The 25,312-nt window shown below is 37.7% G+C and overlaps 11 protein-coding genes and 1 non-coding gene across 12 annotated transcripts; 4 read left to right on the forward strand and 8 right to left on the reverse strand.

Moving 5' to 3' along the window:
* Positions 1-5: 5 nt before the first annotated feature.
* On the reverse strand, positions 6-2,317 carry DFA_09219 (uncharacterized protein; the record flags this gene model as incomplete). The annotated part of the gene is made up of 2 exons (XM_004354523.1): positions 6-1,961; positions 2,060-2,317. The coding sequence occupies 2 exons, from the start codon at positions 2,315-2,317 to the stop codon at positions 6-8; spliced, it is 2,214 nt and encodes a 737-aa protein (XP_004354575.1).
* A 51-nt stretch (positions 2,318-2,368) lies between these two features.
* DFA_09220 (uncharacterized protein) lies at positions 2,369-4,133 on the reverse strand (the record flags this gene model as incomplete). The annotated part of the gene is made up of 4 exons (XM_004354524.1): positions 2,369-2,481; positions 2,714-2,755; positions 3,230-3,866; positions 3,978-4,133. The coding sequence occupies 4 exons, from the start codon at positions 4,131-4,133 to the stop codon at positions 2,369-2,371; spliced, it is 948 nt and encodes a 315-aa protein (XP_004354576.1).
* A 737-nt stretch (positions 4,134-4,870) lies between these two features.
* DFA_09221 (uncharacterized protein) lies at positions 4,871-10,567 on the reverse strand (the record flags this gene model as incomplete). The annotated part of the gene is made up of 5 exons (XM_004354525.1): positions 4,871-9,372; positions 9,625-9,660; positions 9,728-9,785; positions 9,947-10,133; positions 10,467-10,567. The coding sequence occupies 5 exons, from the start codon at positions 10,565-10,567 to the stop codon at positions 4,871-4,873; spliced, it is 4,884 nt and encodes a 1,627-aa protein (XP_004354577.1).
* Positions 10,568-10,667: 100 nt separating this feature from the next.
* On the reverse strand, positions 10,668-11,345 carry DFA_09222 (uncharacterized protein; the record flags this gene model as incomplete). Its single annotated transcript, XM_004354526.1, has 2 exons — positions 10,668-11,070; positions 11,338-11,345. The coding sequence occupies 2 exons, from the start codon at positions 11,343-11,345 to the stop codon at positions 10,668-10,670; spliced, it is 411 nt and encodes a 136-aa protein (XP_004354578.1).
* Positions 11,346-11,396: 51 nt separating this feature from the next.
* Positions 11,397-12,193, reverse strand: DFA_09223 (uncharacterized protein; the record flags this gene model as incomplete). Its single annotated transcript, XM_004354527.1, has 2 exons — positions 11,397-11,604; positions 12,000-12,193. 2 exons carry the CDS (start codon positions 12,191-12,193, stop codon positions 11,397-11,399), a joined length of 402 nt encoding a protein of 133 aa, XP_004354579.1.
* Positions 12,194-12,349: 156 nt separating this feature from the next.
* Positions 12,350-14,604, reverse strand: DFA_09224 (uncharacterized protein; the record flags this gene model as incomplete). The annotated part of the gene is made up of 5 exons (XM_004354528.1): positions 12,350-12,387; positions 12,687-13,560; positions 13,616-13,942; positions 14,259-14,296; positions 14,397-14,604. 5 exons carry the CDS (start codon positions 14,602-14,604, stop codon positions 12,350-12,352), a joined length of 1,485 nt encoding a protein of 494 aa, XP_004354580.1.
* Positions 14,605-14,739: 135 nt separating this feature from the next.
* Positions 14,740-15,015, forward strand: DFA_09225 (uncharacterized protein; the record flags this gene model as incomplete). Its single annotated transcript, XM_004354529.1, has 1 exon — positions 14,740-15,015. One exon carries the CDS (start codon positions 14,740-14,742, stop codon positions 15,013-15,015), a length of 276 nt encoding a protein of 91 aa, XP_004354581.1.
* A 637-nt stretch (positions 15,016-15,652) lies between these two features.
* Positions 15,653-16,283, forward strand: DFA_09226 (uncharacterized protein; the record flags this gene model as incomplete). Its single annotated transcript, XM_004354530.1, has 2 exons — positions 15,653-15,806; positions 15,979-16,283. The coding sequence occupies 2 exons, from the start codon at positions 15,653-15,655 to the stop codon at positions 16,281-16,283; spliced, it is 459 nt and encodes a 152-aa protein (XP_004354582.1).
* A 105-nt stretch (positions 16,284-16,388) lies between these two features.
* On the reverse strand, positions 16,389-17,659 carry DFA_09227 (Pol protein; the record flags this gene model as incomplete). Its single annotated transcript, XM_004354531.1, has 2 exons — positions 16,389-16,485; positions 17,097-17,659. The coding sequence occupies 2 exons, from the start codon at positions 17,657-17,659 to the stop codon at positions 16,389-16,391; spliced, it is 660 nt and encodes a 219-aa protein (XP_004354583.1).
* A 118-nt stretch (positions 17,660-17,777) lies between these two features.
* On the forward strand, positions 17,778-18,131 carry DFA_09228 (uncharacterized protein; the record flags this gene model as incomplete). The annotated part of the gene is made up of 1 exon (XM_004354532.1): positions 17,778-18,131. One exon carries the CDS (start codon positions 17,778-17,780, stop codon positions 18,129-18,131), a length of 354 nt encoding a protein of 117 aa, XP_004354584.1.
* Positions 18,132-18,444: 313 nt separating this feature from the next.
* Positions 18,445-25,305, reverse strand: DFA_09229 (uncharacterized protein; the record flags this gene model as incomplete). Its single annotated transcript, XM_004354533.1, has 9 exons — positions 18,445-18,732; positions 19,318-19,788; positions 20,032-20,278; positions 21,046-21,098; positions 21,289-21,311; positions 21,435-23,058; positions 23,805-24,320; positions 25,023-25,057; positions 25,260-25,305. 9 exons carry the CDS (start codon positions 25,303-25,305, stop codon positions 18,445-18,447), a joined length of 3,303 nt encoding a protein of 1,100 aa, XP_004354585.1.
* DFA_09230 lies at positions 18,882-18,954 on the forward strand. The gene has a single exon. It is a non-coding gene; the product is annotated as a tRNA-Ile (tRNA).
* Positions 25,306-25,312: the final 7 nt, after the last annotated feature.

A 25,312-nucleotide genomic window follows, 5' to 3' on the forward strand; every position in this document is an offset into this window, starting at 1 on the left:
CTACATTACATTAAAGTACATTTATCTTTTTGATTGGATTGACCATTAGCATTATTGTTATAATTATTATCTAAAAACTTTGGGATAGGAAGGATATAACCAAAACCGATTGCCTTTTGAAAGATTATCAATCGATCTTGAATCGAATAATTATCAATCCAATCTACTTTTTGAGAGTTGCAAAACACCTCGATTAGAGTTGGATAGTGAACAAAACGATGATGGTCAAGGGCTAGTATTGAGGGACACCCTATTGGTTTCATCACCGCATTATTATTATTATTCTTTTGACTACTACGATATAGGGTACCATAAATGTCAACCATAAACTTTGCTCTTTTAGGGTTACATTGAATATCTTTTGGAGACAAAATAATTTGACTGATAATACGAACAGTGGAGGAAACAATTCCAGTTTCTGTCATGGCACCTATCTTTGTCCAAAATCGTTCAAACTGTTGGTCATCTGTTATTTGTGCTAAACTCGTCAATGACAAATGATTGGCGATTTGGTAGGTTGAACAATTGTCGAAAAGATAATCCAAAGCTTTGTAATGTCCAGCTTGGCATGCAATGTTGAATAGATTAGCCAATACACTACTCCTATCGCCGTCTAATAGTTTCGATATTGAACTAGGTGTGATGATTTTTTGATCAAACAACCATTCTATATCATTTGCCAATAAAAATATACCAACCAACTGAATGTGATCAATAATGTCGGGTCTATAAACCGAACGAATAACCTTGGCGACCAACACGTAATCGACGGGAGAGGAGGAATCCCAATTGAATTTAATTATTGATGAGGCAATTAAATATTCAATCGTTGGGATAGTATGTAGTGTGATACAATGAATGTCGATGATGGTGGAATCTGAAAGACCTTTGAATCGTGGATGGTGCAGTAGGATGTCGATTGAAGATAGACTGTTACATTCTATTGCATAGCCGAGTAGTTTGATAAAGTTTTCGAAGCGTAGTGGTAGTTGTGGAGAATCCATACCGATCAAGGTATCTAGTTGATTGACTTGGATAGCTGTCGCTAGCATGCCATCGGAAAGCTGTACATTGAATCCCAAACCGACTAATCTTGTGACCAAACCAACTGAAAAACATTCTGGAGGAATATCTCCAATGATAATCCGATCATCTAGTTGTAAATGCTCTTGCTGATATTTTCTAGATAGAATCAATTCAAAGCAATCCAATCGACCATAGACAATAGTATCGACCAACATCCTAATGACATGACTATTATCAAGTGGTGTCTTTAAAATACACTCTACGAAATCTAGATTTCCTTGTCTAATAGCATTTGTGCCGATCCAATCAGCACGGGTTGGATTGTCTGATATTGATAACATTTCTAGCACCTCTTTTTTACCATGTGTTTCGATTACATTTGATATAATATGATCTTGACAATATGCAACCAACTCGTCATTTGGTACATTCTCGACGATCCACTTTATAATCTTCAAATGATTGCTCTCCACCGCTCCAATCAATACATCTCCAATAACATTGATTGAATATCTTTTAAATATATCTATCATTCTAATAAGAGTATTGATAATATCCTTGTTGTTGTTGTTGGCAAATAAATATGAAAATGAACTTTGAAAGGGATGACGTAGTGTTGGTGATGATAGATTTGGGTTAACCAATTTAGATAGATATGATTCCAATTGATCACTGTCACAAAGTTTAACCACTACATTGATCATTTCATTTTGAAGGAACGGTATAACAGTTGAAAAGTTTGAATCTCTTAATACATAGAACATTTCAGTTGTGAATTTATAGCAATGAGTTGTAAAGTTTGGTTTGTATGATTTAAAGTCTAGTAGTGGTTTGGTTGAACCAAGTCGATCAATTAAATATTTCATTGCAACATGATTATTCTTTTCAAATACAACATCAAATATCCAATATAATCTTTCAATATAATTACTTTTCTATAGAAATAGAAAGAGAAAAAGGCAATGAGTAAAAAGATGCTATTTATAAAGTACTTTATATCTGCGGCAGATTAAGTTAAATTATCAATACATACATTTATAATAGAAAGGTCAAGATCCTTTATCTTTCTATATTTTTTTACTTGTAACAATAGAATCAATTGATGTAAACGATCAAAGTGTTTGATGAAAAGATCAGTTTGACCATACTTGATGTAATCATACAATGATTCTAAATCTTTTGATTTAACAGCTTGAAGACCTAGTTGTTGATGAATACCAGTTACATGTTGGAATATTATTACTCTTAGACATTTGTTATTTAATATATGCTTTACTAAACTATCTATCATCTTTTAAACTATTTACAAATAAAAAAAAAAGATTATTTTTTTCGATGATCATCAAAGACATTCGTTGTCTTCGAAGTGTTCTTCGCAAGATTTTGGGGTTCTGTAAGATCTACAGTTGGTTTCGAGAGGTGTCTCTAGAGCAGCAGAGGCATGAGTAAAACTAACTAAAATAATAGATAGTAATAATACAAAGAAGAAGGATTTAAGAATAGTGTGCATGTTATTGTTCTTCTTGTATAACAATAAATGATTAAACCGGTTCAAAACTGAGTTTGTCTCTTTAAGACGAGGTCGAACACGAGAAATTTGGCAGATATTTATTTGTACATTGTTCGATATTCAAATTTCAGGTCGAAAGTTAGATATGTTCTTTCCTAAATATCTCTTTAGAATTACAGTCCATCCATTCCTCGAATCTAGAAATTGATAAATTCAATACTATTAATAATTTTAATAATTAGAGAAGAAAAAAAACTATTGATTTATATAATATAAAATGTATTGCATTTATTGATTGGGAGGTGGTGGTTAATATTTAATTGGAGTATTACTTGGATATAAATTGAGTTCTATATTCTATAACCTCTATAATCTATAATAACATAATAGAGGTTATAAAATGTTATTAATATTCACTGTGTAAAGTTTTGTACACAATCTTTTTCTTTGGTTCCTTGATGATGCGAGTTGGATAGTTGTCCAAAGTCATTGAATAATTTTTGGGATCTCTGCCAGTCCACTCTATATTCATATACAATGGATAATAGTCAAGAATACTTATATTAACCATACTATTGTTGCTCAATCTTTTTTGTCAAACGATTGCTCCATCAAAACTGTCCTTGGAGTGTAACATAAAGTATTCATTGTTTGGTTCCAATCTTCTGATTGTAAATTTCATCTCTCTTTTACTATTTATGATAATTGATAGATCTTGTACATTTGAGTAATTGATGATTGTATCCAATCTAAAACTGAATTTACTATAGTTGTCCACCTGAACCCCGGCGGTCAAATGAGCAACACGTGATGGCAAAACAAAGTGAAATGGATTATCTGCAAGTGGACTGTCATCATTGTTGATGATCATAATCTGTGGAAGTGAGAATACTGTGTTTTGGTATGTTGTCTTGGCTTCAACCGCATCGCAAGAGAACGACTCTATATAGGTTGGCAAGATGAATAGAGTTGGTGTATGTTGATATCTTTTTTGATAGTTAATGGACCGTATGGTTGAGGGATACATGGTAGGAGATTCTGACTCTGGTCTAAACGTTAAGTTTGGTAGACCACTAGGCAAAACGGTATTCATTGGGTGACCAATGTTGTTGATTGTTAGAGTAGTGACAGTGTCTGGGATGTACTCTAGTGTTACTGGGCCATTATAGTTGTTTAATTCCAATGTTTCCAGACCCAATGGAAGTAAACCAGCTATAAACGACTTTTCACTTGAAAAGATCAACTTTAGACTCTTTAGGCTACTTGGGAAGAAGTTGGCTGGTGGTACCTTTTCACAGTTACCAATCGACATTGATATGATTTCCGTTTTCTTTAAAATTTAAATAAAGTGTACGGAAATTCAATGCATTTCTAAATTGTTTCCAATTCTCTGTTGTCAATAGATCCCACCAAAAAATGAGTCACCAGAGTTTATCATTACATCACCATTGTTTAATCTTCTAATATAAATATCAAACTCGTATCTTTTTGAGACGATATGGTAATATAAATGAGGAGGATTATCGTTTGGAGGACTATTGTCATTGTTGATTATTATGGTAGATGGAAGTGAAAACCCTGCTGTACCATTGATCATAATGTTTTTCCATTCAGCAAGTGAATAAGGTATCGAGTGATGTAGGTAGATGACTGGTGGAGGAGGAAGAAATCGATCGAAGAGCAATTCTCGTAGGGCTCACCGGTGGATAATCAGAAGAGTACCGTTGGGTGATTTTGTAAATTTAACGAGTTTACTTGGATAGATGGATTGTTCGGGGTTGGTAGCGTAGGCAGTAAGGGAAACAACTGAATCTGGTATATACTCTGGTGATATAGTACATTCGGAATGATTGATTGTTAGATCTCGAACCCATTTTTTTTTTATCCAATCCACTGATCTTCACTCGTTCGTTTACTTTAACGATGATCATAAAAGGAGTAGATAGATTACAACTAGACAAAAAAAGTAGTAGATAGGTGAAACATAATGTAGAGAGTAGTGCAACAAACAGATATACGTTTCTCAAATGAAACTTTGACAGAGACGAATGAGTATCAGTTTGCTTGAACCAGTTTCTTGACTGAGTTCATTTTAAAACCCATGTGCATCGACACAACTGGATTACCTGATGGGTTTTGACAATATTCTGGTTTAAGCTAATTGTCATGGTTTCATGTATTCATCTAATTAAAACTACAAAACACCAACCATGGTTCAAACAAAAATAGAAGTGGTGTTAAAATCAATCCCATGCTTTTTTTGGATCATCCACTTCCAAACTTTTTCCAAAATAAAATAATATTATTAATATTAGTTGTATTGTTATTATTTATTTAATTATTTTTACAATGAAATTTATCTTTTAAAAAGTCTTGTTGTTTTTGAGAAAGATTTGACAATAATTCGATTGGGAAATCTTCAAAGGCCAAGTTGAATGAGTTGCCAAAAAAGATGGCAGCTTGGAAGGGTATTTTAGAGAAAAATTTGTATTTCTTGATTGTATCAAATCCAATATTGAAATACTTGGATACTACGAGTGCAAGATCGAAATGGTAATGTTTAACCAATTTTGCATATCTCTGTTCCATCTTTTCTTGTGATAATATTCCACTTGGAAGATCTTTGGTGATCAACTCCAAACAATATTCAAGCATTAAGGTTGAACATTCTGTACCCTCGCCCAAACGATCGAAACCCATTTTATCAACAACCGATTCTATTGTTTTTCTTCCAGTTTCGATATCCATATCTTTGGTTTCCTCTTTTAATTTGTCGATGACCATTTTGAAGCAATCTCGTCGGTTGTGTTGCAATACTTTAAAGTCACTTGTTTTCTTGAGGTCCAATTCAGAAAACACTGACAATGGTGCACCATTGTCAAGGAGATAAAGAATGTTCCTTTGTATTGAGAGCAAACGGGTGGCAAGGTGTTGAGTATTTTCATAGGAAGCGCAATTATGGACATGAGTTTCTAAAAACTCCTTTGGGTCAATGTCATTGAGTCGCTCGTCTCCAATATCCAAAAGAGAATCGATTATGTATTCCTTGAATGGTACACCATTATTGTATAGGTAGTCAAGAATTGGCTTGTTAAGTTTCACCTTGTTGTTGTAAATTTTTTGGATAAAATCATCTCGTTTTTCTTCGTCGACTTCACAGACTAGTCGAGTATCGATGATTTGCATGTTAATATCTTGTGAAAATGATTCGGATGGCATCAAACGGCTGATGAGTTTGGTATCGTACTTGAAGAAAGGATCTGAACCTGATGGGATCTTTGATAGGTGTTCTCTTTTCATTTGCTTTAAAATGAAATTGGTTGTTTCATCATCACTGCCACATGTTAAATCAAAGGCCTTTTCTAGATCCAATCCAATATGAATGAGGAATTTGATTGCTGTGAGGGAGGGTCGACATTTTGGTTTGTAGAGTGATGAATCGAATGGAACCTGGAGATCAGAGGACAACAGGTGATATTGAGAGATGGCAAGTGTGTTGTATGCTCTGGAAGTGCAGGTGATGTCATCAAAAGAAAATAACAAGTGGTTTCTGACCTCGTATTTTTGATTTATGATTGAACGATCAAAAAGAGATGATCCTATTACAAGATCTGGACGATAATGTTGAAGATATCTGAGTATGTTAATATTATCAATTTTTTCCAAGTCTTTAGCTGAAAAGGATTCCGTTCTGTTTCGATGAATAAAATCAACCACCTCTATTTTCATTTTGATATGTAGAACTGGTGATTTATCTTGTTTGAATGAATTCACATTGTGATGGTGCCAATCAATAATGTCACTTTTTTGATAGTTTAACCAGTCTTCTTCTTCATCATCGCCATCATCGTCTTCTTCTTCTTCATCTTCATCTTTTTTTTGTTTATCTAAAGATGTTGAAACCATTTCTTTTGGATAGTACCGTGTTGGTTTTTCTGGGATACTATCAGACTCTTTGATAAAACTGGATAGTTCCTTTTCCATAAGCTCTTTGTCAAATAAAACCGATAGTGTTGGATAATGGTAATAAAAGTATGCTCGGTTTTCAAAAGGAGGATAATTCGGGAAATATGGATATGGATCGACTTGTTTGGATAGTTGCTCGAGACTATATACTGTGGATTCGAGTGAATAAAGAGAGAATAAGGAATCACATTTTTCAAAAAAGGAGGAACGATATTGTTCATAGACAACTTGAAAGAGCTCGACATCTTTGGTTAGGACGAGTTTATACGTTGCGTTGTTACCATAAACATGAAGTGGTTCTTTTCGACGAATAAGATATTTGATCCAATTGTATGCTCGTTTTGAAAGTAGCCATTTAATATCCAATCGGATATCCATTGGAATAGAAACTCTGTATCCAGACTGTGTAAACCTTGTCTCTCGAAGAATCTTCCGCAAAAGGTAAACATTACCAAATACGAGTCGGATGCTTCTTTCTTTGGGAAATGACTTTTCTCGGTTGGCTGTTGTTGTGTTGAATCGTAATGACTTTGATTCGAGTTGAACTTTGGTTGATGGTTCCCACTTGCTGTTGAATCCTTTATCGAGTAGGTATCGTTTCATCTGATCTCCTAAATAGTGGTAATTTGAAAACATGTGCTTCATCTGTTTTCTATCGATCAATTTCGGATCCAAACTTTGTTGTTGAATAAAATAATCCAAAAGGACTATATTTTCGATGGATATTAAGTGTAGTTGATCTTTGATAGTGAGTTGGTATGGTGGAATAGATTGTTGTTTTTGTTGTTTAATTAATTCTTGATAGATTAATTTGGTGCATCTTGGGTGTTCTGATCTTATTGAATGTTGTAAAATTGATTCGATTTCATTGATTGTTGCTTGTTTTAGGTACATTTGAATGATTGGTTCAATTCCGTCTCTGATTGTATGTCTAATATTACAATTTGTTAAATTGAATGAAATGATTTCATCTGGAATCATATTTTGATTTAATATTTTCATATTCCCTCTTCGAATTGCAAATTTAGCTATTGTATTGAAAAGTTGATTGTGTTGTTGTTGATTTGTTCCACGAATCATTAATTGTAATTGTTTTACATCTCCACTCTCACCAACATACTTCCAAGATTCTGGACCAAAACCTTCGAATCTATTGTCAATAAGATATTCAACCAAATCATCATTCATCCCATTGAGATATGCATCATCAAATATAGTTGTTGCTATTCTTTGTGGTTGTTGAATCTTTGATTGAGATGATAGATTTAAATTAAGTTCCAACCATTTGAATATTTCTAAATTTCCTTGCTCACAACATTCTGACATTAAATGATAAATAATATCTTCAGATTTGAATATTCCTTTGATACTATCGAGGTTGTTGGTAATGTTGTATTTGTTGATGATATATTCCAATAAATTAATGTGGTTGGACTTGACAAATATTCTTTCAATGATTGATCTTGATAGTATGATTGGATAATCATTTCTTTGTCCATTCTTCTTGTCCTTCATTTTGAATTGATCAATGATTGACTGGTTTTGTTTCACAAAGTTGTCATACCAATTGATGAAATCCAAATCCAATGTTTCGAGAGCTCTTTGATAAGAGTAGTGAGGAAGGAGACTGTTTGGTCTTGTTGAGATGAGATATTGAGCCGTCCTTGCTTGGAAATTGAATCTCGAGACTTTCAAGTGGAATGGAGCAAGTTTAGATTCACTAATCTCGTCTAAATACTTTAACACCTCTAGATTGTTTGATTTTGCAGCTTTCCTTGCCGCTGTTGCAGTGATGAGGAGAGGTCTATTGGCTTTGTGCAATGACCATTGTAATAATTTGTCACTTCTATACTCTTGAACTATTGCATATGCCACCTTGACTTGTTCCAATGTACAAAATCCACAACTAAAATCAAAAAGAGTCGAAGATTCCGAATAGATACAGGAACTGATCCCCTTTTTATAATAATTTGAAAATAGAATTGGAATGACTATCGTTGAGCCAGTGAGTATTGAATTAAATATGGCATTTTTAAATGCTTGGCGCAAGTGTAATGTCTTCATTGCAGATATAACCTCGATTAATATAATCTTGAATGCAATAAAGGTATTCCAATTGTCCAATTCTTGATCATTCATTGTCAGATAGGGGTATGTTGTTTCTTGCGATTGATATTTGAATATTGGTGTTTGTCTTTCAATGAATTGAATATCTTTGAATTGTGATCTGATATCGTCTAGTTGTTGGTAAGATAGGAGACTGTGGTGTAATACATTGACAGTTAAATAGTAGACAATATCCAATTGAACTGTGATAAAGTGGTGGCCGACGTTTTCAAACTGAAAGAATTCTTCATACTCGAGAGACAAGAGATCGTTTAGATAACTCTCTACCACATTCTCCCCAACGTCAATCGTATTTGGTGGGGCCAATGATCTAGCCAATTCAATAGAGTTGACATACTTCCACAAATCTGCTCTCTTTTGGAGATATGGACGACTATTATCTTGAATGTGGTCATCGATGATTTGGATAGCTTTCGATTTGTCTGATGGTGTTGATTCGCCATCCAAAATGTTATGTATGACATTGTATGGACAACCCTCAGTTCTATTGTTGATGAGGTAGTCGACCATTGGCCAATTAGCATTTGACAGGGCTGCTGACAATGCTGCGGTTGTGCAGGTCAGCTGAATGGGTGTGGTTTGTCTCTCCAACATCTTGAATACCTCTACACATCCCTTGGCTGCAACCTTGTCCAATATGTTGCATGATGTGAACACGTCTGGTTGGTGATCATACACTCTCTTGAATAGGTCATAGTTTTGAGTAATTTCACTCTTGCAAAACTGCTCGGCAGATTGACAATCTAAATGAATCGTTTGCACATTGGTTCTGATTCGATCATTCAATAGCATTGTCAGATGTGGATAATCTATCTGTTCAACCGGTTGGCCGAATTTAAATATCTTTGAGCGACGGTAATAAAACCACCACCTACCCGTATTTCTGACAACAGATCGAGTAATATCTCTTGAGTGTTTAAAGATTAGAGTTGTAAGCTTTTCATCTTTGAATAGTACTTTTCTAAACACCTCTATCTGCAAGATTGATGATTTACTATCAAGTGAAGAACTAGACGATATCATTTGTGATACTTTAAAAATGAAAAATGAATATATTAGTATCATGGTGAATTATGCTCTACTACTATTCTATCATACAATAAATTAGATCTATATTATCTCTTTTCTTTCTTGTATTATCTTTTGAATTAATTATCTCTTTATGTATTATGAATTGTTAAGTGTATGCAATAATGAATGAAAAAGATGAAGATCAACATGAATCTTTGCATATTAAAAAAAAAATTAAAAAACTTTTCAGGAGTTGGCGCCAAAATAAATATCTCAATAACTTGTCTTGATTTATTAATTATTTACTTTGATTGGAGTATTACTTGGATAAACATAGATATGATTGTCTTTTACTTTAAAATTCAAATAAAGTGATGGGTAATCTAATGGACTTCTATTACCTATGCTTGTTGTTTCCATTCTCTGTTGTCGATAGATACCACCAAAAAATGAGTCACCAGAGTTTATCATAACATCTCCATTGTCTAATCTTCTAATATAAATATAGTTAAATTTACAACAGAAACCCAATTCAACTCACCGTATCATTACCCACCTACATTTCGTAATTTATTCTATATTCGATGTGATAATCTACCACCAGTCATCTAAATATCTAAAGTCCACGAACCAGAATCTTCAATTGATACGTGTTCAACATTAGATATAGATAGATAGACCTTTATTGGTTTGATAACCGAGTTTGAAAATATTCGACATGAGAGCTAGGAAAAGATACTCTCTTTACAATATTTTTTGAAATAAATTCAAACAGTCGTTTGCAAGTGAGTGTCAATCCAAATCTATATTGATTGATACTTGAAACAAGATAAGGACTATCATAATTTGTGATGAAAGCCGGAATTGAAAGTAAATCTTTGTTTCTGTGAATTGGACATTTAGATTTTGTGGGAAAGTTGTTGTCATTGTTGATTAATGATATACATTTGGTTGGTGGTAATTTTGTTGATTGGTATTTCACAAGTACAATAATAGCTGTTCCAAGTGTATCTGACAATCTTTTCAATTAAATTAAATGGAATTGTTGGATTGTATATCTCCAATTGATTCCATCCTGTTGTTTGCATAGTAGTTTCATATTTTTTTGTTGAATAAATGTGAATTGTCTTTTTTCAGTTGCTCCTTTAAATGTTGCTCCATGATATTGATATCCATTCCTAGTAAAACTATTTATCATGAGGTCAGTCATTTCAAAGTGAATGTCTATTAATATTGTTTTGATATTCAATAAACCAAGAGTAACGTGATCCAAGAAGATTTCTAAAAGGTTGGAACCAGGTTTAAGTTTGATTGTTGAAATGGTTGATGGAATGTTTTCTATAAATTCTTGAATGGTCTGATGAATTTCAAAACCAGTGTGGTCAACAAGTGTTGTGATCTTTGTGTCTTGAAAAGTGTAATGAACCAATCTATAGTTGTTATAATGGAATTTTTTTCAAATTTGGCAAATGTTTTGTTGGAATAATGTTGCTGTTGACAATACTGCTGGGTAATTTAGTGTCAATAACAATTGGGTTTCTGCACCAATTAATTGGAAGTAATAGTTTGGTTATTGCTACATTTGTTTTTGATAAAACATCCAAAAATGGTTCTCTATCAATACTATAAGGTTGATATGATTGTAAATTGATTGATGTGAGATTCTTAAAACTTGGTAGGAATTGTTGTTTACACACTCGTTCATATTCTATTTTTTTTTTCAATTGAATAGGTAGCAGTGATTGATTTGATATTCTTAAAGACTTGTGGTAATATCTTGTTGTTGGTTGTTGGGTGATTTGAGACAAACACTATCAAGTTTGAGCTTTTCAACTTGATTAAATATCGTTGTGTTTTCGTCTCCAATAATGGACAAATTATCATTTGTAGGATTGTTAACTACTTTTGGTGTTTTAATTGGACAATATTGATTGTTGAGATGATTCCATGGGTCTTGATCAAGTCTAAATGAAATATTATTCAAATAATTTGACGATATATATTGATTGACTCTTTTTTGTTAGATTTAGATTGTAAATTAAAGTACAGTTCAATGATTAGTCAATGATATTTCATCTAATTATCAACATACTTAATCCTGGTGCCAAATATAGAAAGTATGCTGGATAAAACTACTAACGACTAAACTATTGTCGGTTAGTCGTCTTTAACAACAAACTATAAAAGACCAATGAAATCAATAAACATTAATTCATCTTTTTATTACTATAATTAATAATCATTACAATCTAATCTAAAGTCATTATTACTATCTATATATTCATATATCTATATATTATTATTATTATATACCTCTCAAACTAATTATATATTTACCAAGTATCTATATAGTTATTACATTTTTGATATGTTGAGTAGTTGAAATCTCCATTTGTTCTTGTCATTGGTGGTTGATGTAAACATAATCCTAGTACCTGAATAGATGTTGATTGATGGATCCAAATCATTCAAATAATGGTATCTATGCATTGGACATTTCATCATTCTTGATTCTTTACTATCATTCCACAATGAAATACAGACTGGCCACATTTTATAGCTCAACCGTCTGGACCATAATGATTTGCCATCAAAGCATTGATAGTATGTTGATTATAATAACAAGTACAAATAGAAGATTCCTGCCAAAGTTTACTAATTATTCACACACACTTGATCCGTCCATCACTCGCAGGCTCGCTTGGGAATTTATTGAAGCATTGGATCGGATTCCGCTTCGCGTCCTCCTATGAGTGATTTAATTCTTATATTTATTAAAACATTTATTCTCTCATTTGTTTCTTTCCAATTATTCCTTATTATATTATATTATTCTTTCTTTCAATAAAGTAGAGAAATAGAGTAGTAGAATAAAAATAAAATAAATAAAATAATAAATGTAATAATAAAAGAAATGTTTAATTAATCGAGGAAAACGGATAAGCATCAGATCTTTGGGACTGTTGACCGATCAAATGGTGTAGCAACTTAGAAACGGATAAGCATAAGATATTTGTGTATTGTTGACGGATCTAATGTAACTAACTGATAAACGGTGTGTTTATCTTATTTGTCACGAAAAAATCAGAGAATGAAAATAATAAAAGTGGAAAGAGGAGAACATATTGTGTAACAGTTTGAACTTGTTTGGAAAGTTTTGTTGCAGCTTTTTTGGCGGTGGTCAGATAGTTTTGTTGTTTAAAATCCGAGTACATGTCTTCAGGAACAACAAAATAGAGATCAACATTGGGTGGATTGCCGAGTTGATCGACAATGTTTGACAGCTCTTGCATCAATGGAGGATGAGTTGAGGAAACTGTAACTTGAAACAATTGTGTTGGTTTGATCAAGCTGTCGACCACTGGGAAGTTGGAGTAGGTTGGGAGGAGATAGGCACCAGTCGCAGAAGATGCTTTTGAAATATCGTTGATGGATTTGATATCTACAGAAGGGAGAGGCTTGGGGATAACAACATCGCTCTCTTTGCCAGTATTGTTGTTGTTCAGTAGTCTTCTTTTGAAAGTGCCGCCTACTTGAAGCTTTCGATGCACAACACCTTCAAAGAAAGATCCTCCAAGTGGAGAATGAAGAAAGCGTGGGACCGTCAGCTCTTTTGTGATTCTGTCCATGTGCAGCTTCTCTGTCTCACGCACTACAATTCGAGCCACGTACTTTGATGAGAACCGCAACTCCATCTGAGAGTATTTGGCAAACCCTGGTACATCTCGTGGAATGATTTGGATGACCTTGTGGCTACCTGGTGCCTGTGGATCCTCTTGACCTACACTCTTGACGCACAAGTCCAAATCCAATGTTGGTATGACTTGGTCAAGTGTTCTTTGGAACTCTTGATCATGTGCTTTCTCCAAAACGAAACGGGGGATTCCGCCCCACTTGTTCCAAAGCTGATCAAGCTCAACCTACAAAATTGAGGTGTTAGAAAAACAAAGATATTGAAATGAGAACTGAACATACCTGTGTTACCGATGGGTATAACAATGGTCTGACAGTATCAAGTTCACGCTTCTTCCAAGGAGGGAGATATCTTCTTGTTGAGTCGGCATCCTTGAGGAATTCTTTGTACTTGCTTGGATCTGGTGACGAGACAACGATAGTTTTGGCAGCATGGTTTGACACATCGAGACTATCGACCAAGTAAAAAGTCTTTTTGTCCTTGAGGTGGGGAAGAACGTCACTGTGCGAGAGAGTTCTCAAGACCACAGGCTTCACATGTTGGTCGTAAGTGTAAACATAGTATGCATCCTTGGTGTCAGAATGATACGAGCGAACTACGATTGTGGCCTTCATTTGCGAGATGACCCACATCATATAGTAGATGAATACCGACTTGCCGATACCAGGGTTTCCTATAACAACAAATGCACTGTTGATTGAGCTTGTAGCAGGGGGTGAGGTTGGTTGATGGTGTTGTAGAAGGAGATAAAGTGGATTCATATCTTGTAAAGTCAGCAAATATAAGTTCCTTTAACTTCACATAACATTTTCGAATAAACAATGATGATCTCTTCTTCTCATTACCCAAAAAATGAACACCACTGGGAATTCGAAGAATCGAGTTGGGATCAACTTTTAAAGTTTGAAGGTGCTCCCAGAATACCTGTGCAGATGGCTCGGCTCGTTGAAGATTTGAAGACACTATAAATATATAAAAGAAAAGAAAAGAAAAAAAGAAACAATAAATGATTAGTAAATGAACATTTTGTAAATTACTATGTGAGTGAGTGTTGTGTCATACCTTGTTGTTGAGGTTGGAGTTGTGAACTCTTAAAGAAATCAACAACTCCATCTAACTTGTGAAGATTAATGATTTGCTTTGCTCTATCATCACTGTTAATGCTTGAAATTGCTTTCTTTTTGATTTCTTTGTTAATGGCAGGGTCAGCATCAAAAGTTGTTTCCATTATAATACCCATTGCTTGATCTTGAACAGATTGTTGTGACATGATTGTTACTTCTATTATCTCTATTATTATTTGTTTTCAAAAAAAAAAAAGAATAATATGAACAACTGGAATCACCTCCCCCTTTTTATAAATAAAAATAAAATAAAAATTAAATTCTTTTATTAATATAATTAAATGTCTATTAAGCATCAGATGTCAAAGGTTGAGCAGTTAAAGAAACAACTAGAAGAAGCACAAAGAGAAGAATCAATGAAAAAAGCAGCAGAAATATCGCAATTAGGTTACTATGGGTCATCAAACGACAACTTTTCATGCCGTGTATTAAAACAAATGATAAGTAAGTGCAATTCAAAGCAAGCAATAAATGGTATAAAGAAATATATTCTAACCTACTTCCTCACAAGTACAACAATAACTATTCCAAGAGTATTTGACAATCTTTTCAATTAAATAAAATGGAATTGTTGAATTATTATTATTATTATTTTCTATTTCTTTTGGTCCTATTGTTTCTGTTGATATTATTAAAGGTAGATCCAATGTTGTTGATTTGATAAATGTAAACTGTCTTTTGTTTGATGTCCTTTAAATGTTGCTCCATGATATTGATATCCATTCCTAGTAAAACTATTTATTTTTGGCAAATTGATTGATCATTTGATCTGTCATTTCTTTATCGTCGTCAATTAATACTTTGTTCAATCCACAAAGAGTTTGGTGATCCATTAGTTGAGAAAGACACGACCCGGTTTGAGTTTGATTGTCTCGATGGTTGGTGGAATAGAGTTGATAAATGCTTCGATGGACGGACCATCATCGTTGGTGGAGTGGTCTACAAGCGTTGTAGTAAGTTTTATATCATTCAAAGTGTAACCAACCATCGACAACGATCAATTGATAGTTGTAAATATGGAATGTTTTCAAATTTGGCAAATCACTATTTCGACCCAAACTTTCAAATCAACATTGTTTGATTGGTAAATCAATCGAATCACTTTCAATCGAATTTAGAATTGACGATACTAGATTTCTCCAAATTGCTCATTTTACAAATGTTAAAAGGTGTAAAGTTAAATTCGTTAATCGAATGCAAACATATCCAACGTTTGTAGACGCTATTACTTCATTTAAATCTCTTACTGAATTGGATCTATCTAAAAATTCTATTGTTCAAAACGTGACCGATGATGAATTATTGGATAGATTAAAAGACTTGCCACTGCGAAAACTCCATTTCAATGGTTATCTACCAAAGTCGTTGTTTACCAATCCAAATCTAACTCGTATCGTCAAGTCATTGAAGCAACTACAATCAATGCCCATCATTTTGAAAAATACCTGCCACAGTTGTTTAAACTTCCAGCACTCAGACACCTCAAAATCGAAAAATATTATTGTCATCAAATTTGAAAGAATTTACTTTTTTCTTTCAATCAACTCTTCCATCTGGTATCAGAAAATTATCTACCGATCATTGTTGGCTTGTCAACATTTGCAACAGAAATCCACAAGTAAAGGAATTGGCATTGCTGAAACAACAAGGAATTGATCAAGACCATCATCCATTTCAATTCTACCACGACAATGTTCAAAAGGTTGTCATCAATCAAACAACAACAACAACGACAACTACTTGTGTCCTCGACCAAAAAAATATCAATTCATTGGTACTTTTGTATCAAGAAAGTTTTAATTGTCTTGCTTCTAAAAGGGTTTAGTAATGCGAAGAATTGGAAAATAGTTGGTATTTATTGGTAATATTATGGGGAAATTTTTTTTTTTTAAGCATCTCATTTCGTGGCATCCACCTGTAGGGTGGAGCACTACTCTTTCGATTGCGAAGTTTTATTGATTGAAGTCTTTGTTTGACCAGCAATGGGAACTGAGTTTCCATAGTTCTCTGTTTCTATCTCTTTCTCTCTATTACAGAAAAATTCCAAACTGATATTATGGGGAAATTTTTTTTTTTTTTTTTTTTTTTAATAAAATCTTTGACGTCTTCATCACCGCTGAAGTCAATTGTTTATTTTTAAATTAATGATTTAATTATTATTGTTTAATTTGGAGTAGTTGTTAGATAGTGGTTAGTTTTAGTTAGGAAGGAGGGAATGCGATAGGGTGAAGCTAGTTTGCCCCAAATGAGAGAGAATTTACTAAAGTTTGCGATCAGTTCGAGATTAGTGACCGACCATCGATCAGGTTGACATTTAGCTAGAATCGACTTGCAGTTTTGGATTAGTTTCAGGTATTCAAGATAGATTATAGTTTTGAATCGTTTGGTGACGATTGCTGCTTCGTTTGGGTCGAGAGAGTAGTTGCGATCGTCATCGTCAAAGTCGAATTGCACATTCAGGTGGTGGCACCATGTGCGATGGAAGAGTATAGCAACAGCATTGACATAGCGTCTGTGATGTGTTCTCTGCTTGGTGAAGTTGAGAGCGTGGACATTCCACTGCACTCTGTTGTCGGTCCAGTCGAGAATCAACTTGCTAAACAGTGGAGCTCGTGGTTGAACGTGTATACATTCAAACAAATGGTGTATGATTGGAGATGTGTGTGTATCCCCATCGAATACAGTGTGGCATGCGTAGCATATTGTATTGGTGTCAGCTGGGGTACGTTTCATTATTCTGGCAAAGAAACGAAAGAGGGTGTCTCTTGCTGTCGTGCATTTGACGCTTGCCACGACGGCAAATATTTGCTCGATGTTGGTACCAAAGAGAGCCTCGATCTCTCTTTGACCGACGGTCTTTTGGTTGACCTTTGGTAGTCTGGTTGCTTGGAGAGCAGAGTAGATTTGCTTTAATTCGATTGGTGTATTTGGCTGGTCGGGTCCCTCCTTGGCAGGGATGTGCTTTGGAAGATAGGGACCAAACTCGGTGAATGGTTTGTCGTACGTGGCACGATACAGCTGTAACCATGCTTCCCAACATGTTTGGAAGTATGTGGAGCTGTTGGTGAGGGTGCCTGGGCGTAGGTACTCGCCGAGTATATGGTTGGTCCACACCCTGCGGTACGAGATGGGGTTGTTGGAAGGGTCGGCAAGGAAACGATTCATCGTCCATGCCTTTTGCGCAACTTGTCTGACGTCCATGTCCCAGAGGCCGATGCCTCCCTTTGTCCAATGTAGTGATGCCCTTGGCACCAAACCCAAGGTATCTTTCGGTGCACGTTGCTACAGGGAATGGGAGGTTGGCAGTATCCATCAAGGGATGGATACCGATCACTATGATGACGCACTTGGCGGGGTTGACTTTGGACGCAGTGGCATCACAAAAGTCATCGAAGTGCTTGTTTGTGCGGTTGAGCTCGCCTCGATTGGCTGCCAAACCAAGCGAGTCGTCGGCAAACGATTGGATTGCGAGTCGAACAGATATGCTCATTGGCATGCCTGTGATGGTCTTGTCGGCGATGATGGTCCTAGGGAGACACTCTATGACGATGGCAAAGATGGTTGGGGAAATTGGATCGCCCTGTTTTGTACCTCGTTTGATTTCGAACGGTTCAGACAGTACGTTGTTGACGATGGCGCGGACCATGGAGCCGCTCAAAAGGCAGAGTATTAGATTGACCATGACCGAAGGTATGCCAATGTGGATTAGCGTATCTCTAATCGCTACATGGGAAATCGAGTCAAAGGCTTTATGAAAATCGTAGAGGGTAATGAACCCTGATTGCCTGGTTCGATTATTGTAGTCGATCACCTCTTTAAGGTTTATGATGTTGTCGTGGATATTTCTACCGGGTACAAACCCGGTTTGATTATCGTTGATGATGGTGGAGTGGAAGCATAATAAACGGTTGTTTATCATTAATGACAAGAGTTTATAGTCTGTATTTAACAGAGTGATGGGACGGCGGTTGCCGATTTCCATTGGGTCACCCTTTTTCATTAGAGAGTGAATGACACCAGATTTGAACTCTGGGTTGATGGATAGTGGGTCTCTCATCAACGAGTTGTAAAAGTCCAATAGTAGAGGTGCGGTTCTTTGTGAGTGTGTTTTGAATACCTCGTAGGGCAAGCCATCTGGGCCTGGGGCTGAGTGTAGTTTTGATTGTTTGATGGCATCTTCCATTTCTTGGATGGAGAAGGGAGCTTGCATGCATTGAGCCGCTCTTGGATCTAGCCTCTCTTTCCAATTTGCCAGCATCTTTTGGTGCAATTCTCTGTTTGTTTCTTTACTTTCATATAGATTCTTGTAGTATGTTTTGAAAGCCATGTCTATGTCAGAATAGACCGGTGTGTGGGGGGGGGGGGGGGGGGGGGGGAAATTGGCGTCAAAACGCTGAAAATTATTTTTTATCATCCAAAAATTGCTCGTTTAGCTCAGTCGGTAGAGCACGGTGCTAATAACGCCGCGGTCGCAGGTTCGATCCCTGCAATGAGCAATCTTATAAGTGTTATCTATGCTGCCTCCGAGGTTTTTTCTGTAATATTGTGTATGGTGTATATAATATCTACTGCTAATAATGACAATGATGATAAACAAGATAACTAGATAACTGACAAGATACAATAAACTAGACTGAACAAGACTCTACACGATAGATATACAATTATAACTAGCTACACGAATTGGGGAAACAAGAATGGTCCACCAAGCTCGTCGCGACTTCTATTTATTTGTGTTTTTCATATTTTATGTATTTTCGGAATGCAGGGTGAACCTTGTTCTCTGACACTCTCGCAGTGACACCAAAGGCATGCAGCGTACCACGCCTTCCTTCATTCCTTCTTATATTATTATCTACTTTAAAGTCCTTCCCCGAAGCTGGAGTATTGGCTAGCGAGGGAGAGTGAGCCTTGGCCGTGATGGATGGGGCAGGAGAAGGTGGTTTAGCAGTGGCGGAAGGAGAGACTGGTTTTTGGAGAATTCTCCGGAGCAGGATGGATGGTGGCAATGGTTTGGAAAGAACGGGGTTGGGTGTGGCGTCTGGAGCCTCGGTGATGACTGGAGATTGTGTAGTATTGAATACAGAGGGAACAAGGTTAACCGTGACGTTGGAGTCGGAAGAGTCGACGTGACCATTCGGTGTAGAGTTAAGGTTTAAAGTGGTGTCGTTTGAAAGTATGTCGGTTGTAGAGTCGTCGGTTGGACTCTTCTTGTTGGTGCTGTTGTGCATCGCATGCTCAGGGTTTAGCTGTTCAAACTCGTCGAGTATGTGTGTCGGTATTTGATCTCTAGTAGACCAGCGGTTGTTGTAGTTGTCGAGACCGGTCCACTTTACGAGATATTGTGGTTTGTTGTAATGCAACCTGAAATCGACAATGGCCTCTATGAGATGTTCCTCGATGAGACCAGAGGTAGGGATGGATACTTGATACGTGGTGTCGCTGAAACGGGATGAGTGGTGGAACGGTTTCAACAAAGAGGAATGGAAAACAGGGTGGATGGCCATAGTATCGGGCAACTCGAGCTTGTACGCTGACTTCTCATCGTTGTGGTTGGTTATGACACTGATAACCTTGAATGGACCTATCCACTTGTTGTACCATTTCCAACTGTGTCGACGCGAGTCGGCGGCAAGAGTGATATTCTTTCTGTTTAGTAGAACCATATCACCGACGTTGAGAGACTCTTGAACTTTACCACGGTCATGGTATTCCTTTTGGCTGGATTGGGCTTCGGCGAGACATTGAGTGGCATGTCTCCAAGACATGATACGGTTATCGATAAAGTCGTTGACGGCTGGTGTGTCAGAGTCGATGTCACTAGAAGAAAGTAAGCGAAGGGGGTTAATAAGCTCAAAACCATGAATGAGGTGGGCAGGGGAATGGTTGGAAGAGGAGTGGATGGTGGTATTGTATGTAAAAGCAAGAGTAGGTAACAATTCTACCCAATTGTCCATCTTGTAGTTGACGTGTGATCTCATCATTTCATTCGTCACCCGATTCATCCTCTCTGACTGCCCGTCAGTTTGAGGGTGAAAGGAGGACGAGAATGATAGTTTGGAACCAAGTAGTTTAAATAGAGCTTCCCAAAAGTTGGAAGTAAATTTAGCATCCCTGTCAGATACTATATTCAAAGGCAGACCATAGCGAAGATAGAATTGGTCGTAGAATAATACGGCGGTATCTTCTGCCGTTGCGTTGACGAAAGTAGGGATGTAGACTACGAATTTAGAGAACTTGTCAACAATTGTCAGTAATGCATTATGGCCGGTGCCTCTTGCTGGTGGGAGATCTACCATGAAGTCAAGTGTGACAGTGTGGAAAGGGCGATGTGGGATTGGCAGAGGGTGAAGTTTGCCCAACGCACCACTCGTCGGCGACTTGTTGCGCTGGCAAGACTGACAGGCAATCACGTACTCCTTGCAGTCCTCGTAGATACCACGCCAGTAAACCGACTGAGAGAGGTGCCAATAAGTCTTGTCGACGCCGAGGTGACCAGTATTGTGAGCCGCTTGAATGATATCTTTTCTCAGATCCGGGTCGTTTGGAATGCACAACCTGCGATGATCGTTACCTGTGAAATAAACTAATTTGTTTGTAGAAACATGAAAATGGAGACGGCTTTTGCCATTAATAATATCTGAATAAAATAAATCTGATTTGTATCCTTTCTTGATACGATCGTTAAAGTGTGGATCAACTATCGGTGATGATATCGCCTCTTTGTAGTCGGGGCGACGCGAGAGAGCATCCGCCACAACATTGAGCTTACCAGGCTTATGCTTGAATGTATATCTAAACTCACCTATGAACCGGGCCCAACGACCAACCTTGTCATCGGTACCAACAGCGTCTTCAATTCGACTGATAGCAGTGTGATCAGAGAAAAGGATAAAGTCCTTGCCCACAAGGTAATGGCGCCACTTTTTGAATGAGTGGTATACCGCCAAAGCCTCCTTGTCACGCGTGGACATACCTCTCTCTGCTTTAGTCATTTTGCGCGATTCAAACGCTACAGGTCTACCATCTTGTTCGAGGACAGCACCGATCCCAAAGTCAGACGCATCAGTGGTGACGGTGAACGGGCCGTCCATATCTGGAATGAAGAGGGACGTGCACTCACAAAGCAACGACTTGATCTTGCCAAACGCGGCTGACAGCGAGTCGCTCCATGATAACGTCTTTTTCGTGGTGGCATCGTACAACGGGGCCGCGTGGTCGGCAAAGTGGTCGATAAAATTACGGTAGTAATTACACAACCCGAGGAAGCTTTGTAGTTCTGTGACGGTAGACGGTGTCGGCCAGTCCTTGACCGCGGCAAGTTTATCTGCAAGGGGACGGATGTACCCAGGAGTGATAAGGTGACCGAGGAACTCTACCTCCTTCACTAGAAACGATGACTTTGCTTTGTTGGCGAACAATTTGTTAGAACGTAGTCGGTCGAGAACTTGCTTGATGTGTTCGTAGTGGTCGTTTTCATTCTCTGAGAAGATAAGAATATCGTCGATATAAATAATTACAAAAGTGTCGAGAATGTCAGCGAATGCCGCGTTGATGGCACGAACAAAGGCGGACGGAGCATTACGTAGCCCGAAAGGAATGACAGTGTACTCGTAGTGACCAGACGGAGTACTAAATGCTGTTTTGTGGGTATGCTCATCCTTAATACGAATCTGATTGAAGCCGTCCTTTAGGTCGATCTTTGAAAAGATCTTGGCCTTTGCGATCTTCTCGATCAGTTGGTCGATTCTTGGTAACGGGAAACGGTCGGCCACCGTCTGCTTGTTTAGCGCGCGGAAATCCACGCACATACGGAGAGTGCCGTCCTTCTTTCGAACAAAGAGGACAGCCGAGTTGTACGGGCTCTTGCTCGGGGCGATCCGACCAGATGCGAGACCCTTCTCGACAGTGGTGAACATGACGTTATTCTCTTCCGATGAGAGGTGATTATTGCGGCGATAGACTGGCTTGGCACCATCCACCTCGACGATCTCCATGTCGTGCAAGCGGTGGTCAGCGAGGTAGTTTGGTAAAGCGTCTACCAAAACGTCTTGGTAGTCGGCGAGGAGTTTGGCGAACCGAGGGTTTGCCGACGAGACGCTGGCGACGTGGGCCAGGCCAGAGTTGGAAGAAGGGGAGGGATACAGTTTGACGATAAAGAATTCATCGACATCGTCGTCCACAAAGAGGCGTTGAATGGCCGAGACCGACAATTCGGGAATGACGGATTGGACGACGACATGAATGGGGGGTGGAACGGGTGGTGCGAGTGGCGACGAGGGGATGATAGGCGAGGTAACAGGTGGTGTGACAGACAAGACAATAGGCGGAATAACAGTTGAAACAATGGGCGGTGAAACAGGAGAAACAATAGATGGTGCAATAGGTGAAGCGGGTGGAGAGATAGAAGGAGTAACATGTATAGATGGTGCAACAGGTGAAACGGGTGGAGGGATAGAAGGAGTAACATGTGCAGAGGGTGAAGTGGTGGTGTGAACAATAGGGTGGTCAAGTAAGGTAACCGATATAGGGCGAGATCCAGCCTGGGCGCAAGTGACAGGTGGCACCGGTACAGCGAGGGTGGCGACCGTGGCCGGGTCCTTGAAAGACAAAGTGCCAGCCGTCCAATCGATAGATGGATTGGTGGCCAGCAACCACGGCATGCCCAGTATAATCTTGTGTGGTGATTCCAAGATCAGAAAGGGCATGTTGACGCTACGTCCCATTACGCTAATGTCCAACGAGATGGAACCGTTGACATGGGTGTGGGAGCCATCAGCTAGCATGATGGGAATGGGTGACTTGGAATATGGAATGTTGTAGAGGCCTAAAATAGATGGGGAAATGACATTGACAGCTGCTCCGCTGTCAATGAGAGAGGGTGAATCAAATAATGAAAAGGATGTATCGACGTACATACATTTTATTGATCGAGAGATCGTCCCAACAAAGGGAGCAGGGGACGACACTAGTTTAAATTCGATGGGTTCTTTTTCTTTGACTTACGAGGGCAATCGATTGCAGTGTGCTTGTCAGACGAGCGGCAGAAGAAGCACAGTCGATGTGTCTTACAATAATCTTGGATGGCTGGAGTCATGGGGCCAGACAACGAGATGGCCGAGATGTCCATGGGAACGACCGTGGAAGGTGGGGCGACATTCTGACCGTAGTGGTGTTGGTCAGAGGCGATGCGGCAACAAACGGAGATGGTGTCGTCAAAGGTTTTTGGGCGGAACTCACCACCGAGCAAATTGAAAATAGACCTGACACCAGTCGAGAGACCATGGAGGTACCGGTCGATACGGTCGTCCTCCGACATGGATGGGCAGTTCGAAACTAGTTCTACAAACGTGCTAGTGTACTCTTGTATGCTGAGTTTATCTTGAGATAATTTCCATAGCTTGGCACGCGCCACATCGGCGGCGTTGACTGGGGAGAATCTGTTCTTGAGAGCCGACTTGAACGCATCCCAAGAATTTATGGATGCCTCGACTGAGATGAACCAAGACGAGGCAGGGCCTGTCAAGAAAGATCTGGCGAACGGGATCCTCTCGTCGTTCGGCGTTTTGTAATAGTTGAACTGGTTTTCGACGGCAGCGATCCATTGGCGCATGGAAGAGGCATCACCGTTGAACGGAGGAGGAGCACCTAATTTGAGACGCTTACCAGAAACAGGCGCTGGTGCTATAACCGGTGAAGGTGCTGAGGCTTGGGCAACGAGACGGTTAATAACAGCGTGTAGCTCATCGAACTTAGCTTGTTGTGTTGCACTCATGACCGACTGTAGTGCAACAAACTCCTTTTGGAGTGACTCTTTCTGTTCTGCTGAGAAACCTGACATGACAATGACAACAATAAACAACTATATATAAAAAGGAAACGATGATGTGATGAATGAACGAGCAATTGACCGATAGACAAAAGCTACCAATGTAATATTGTGTATGGTGTATATAATATCTACTGCTAATAATGACAATGATGATAAACAAGATAACTAGATAACTGACAAGATACAATAAACTAGACTGAACAAGACTCTACACGATAGATATACAATTATAACTAGCTACACGAATTGGGGAAACAAGAATGGTCCACCAAGCTCGTCGCGACTTCTATTTATTTGTGTTTTTCATATTTTATGTATTTTCGGAATGCAGGGTGAACCTTGTTCTCTGACACTCTCGCAGTGACACCAAAGGCATGCAGCGTACCACGCCTTCCTTCATTCCTTCTTATATTTTCCCGGTATGCCCTAGGTTGATTTTTTTTGCACTTTCTTTCCTACCAGTTCATTCTCCTCTCTGTTGCCTACAATTTTATCCAAGTTTCATCGATTTCTATTAAATTCTAACCACCAAAACATACAAAATACTTTTTCCATTAAAAAATAAAAAAATAACTTTCAAGTACCTTTGTTTTTACCCTTTTTCATTTCTAGGTTTGATTTTTTTTTTTTCCTTTTCTTTCCACCAATTCATTCTCCTCTCTGAAGGCCTACAATGAAGAATTCAATATTATCAAATCATTTTAAATAGTACTTTAAAAAAAAAACACAAACTTTTTCAATGAGTCCTAGGATTTTAAAATGTCCCACTTTATTAATCAATTAATTATCCAATTTGATGAATGAATAAATACATCAGAAATAATTAATTATTTCTGATGAATGAATAAATACATCAGAAATAATTAATTATTTCTTTATAAACATTATTCTGGAAAATATAAAAAATAAAACTTAAAGACTTCCCACAAATCTATTTTTTTTCTGTTCGCTCTCTTGATATTTTCATACAATGGTTATTAATCAAAAGTTTTGATTCAAAACAACAATCAGACATTGTTTAA

This window comes from Cavenderia fasciculata, assembly GCF_000203815.1.
Source record: "Cavenderia fasciculata unplaced genomic scaffold Scf_EU5ZYIE01DZOHE-5, whole genome shotgun sequence".
Taxonomy (NCBI): Eukaryota; Evosea; class Eumycetozoa; order Acytosteliales; family Cavenderiaceae; genus Cavenderia; species Cavenderia fasciculata.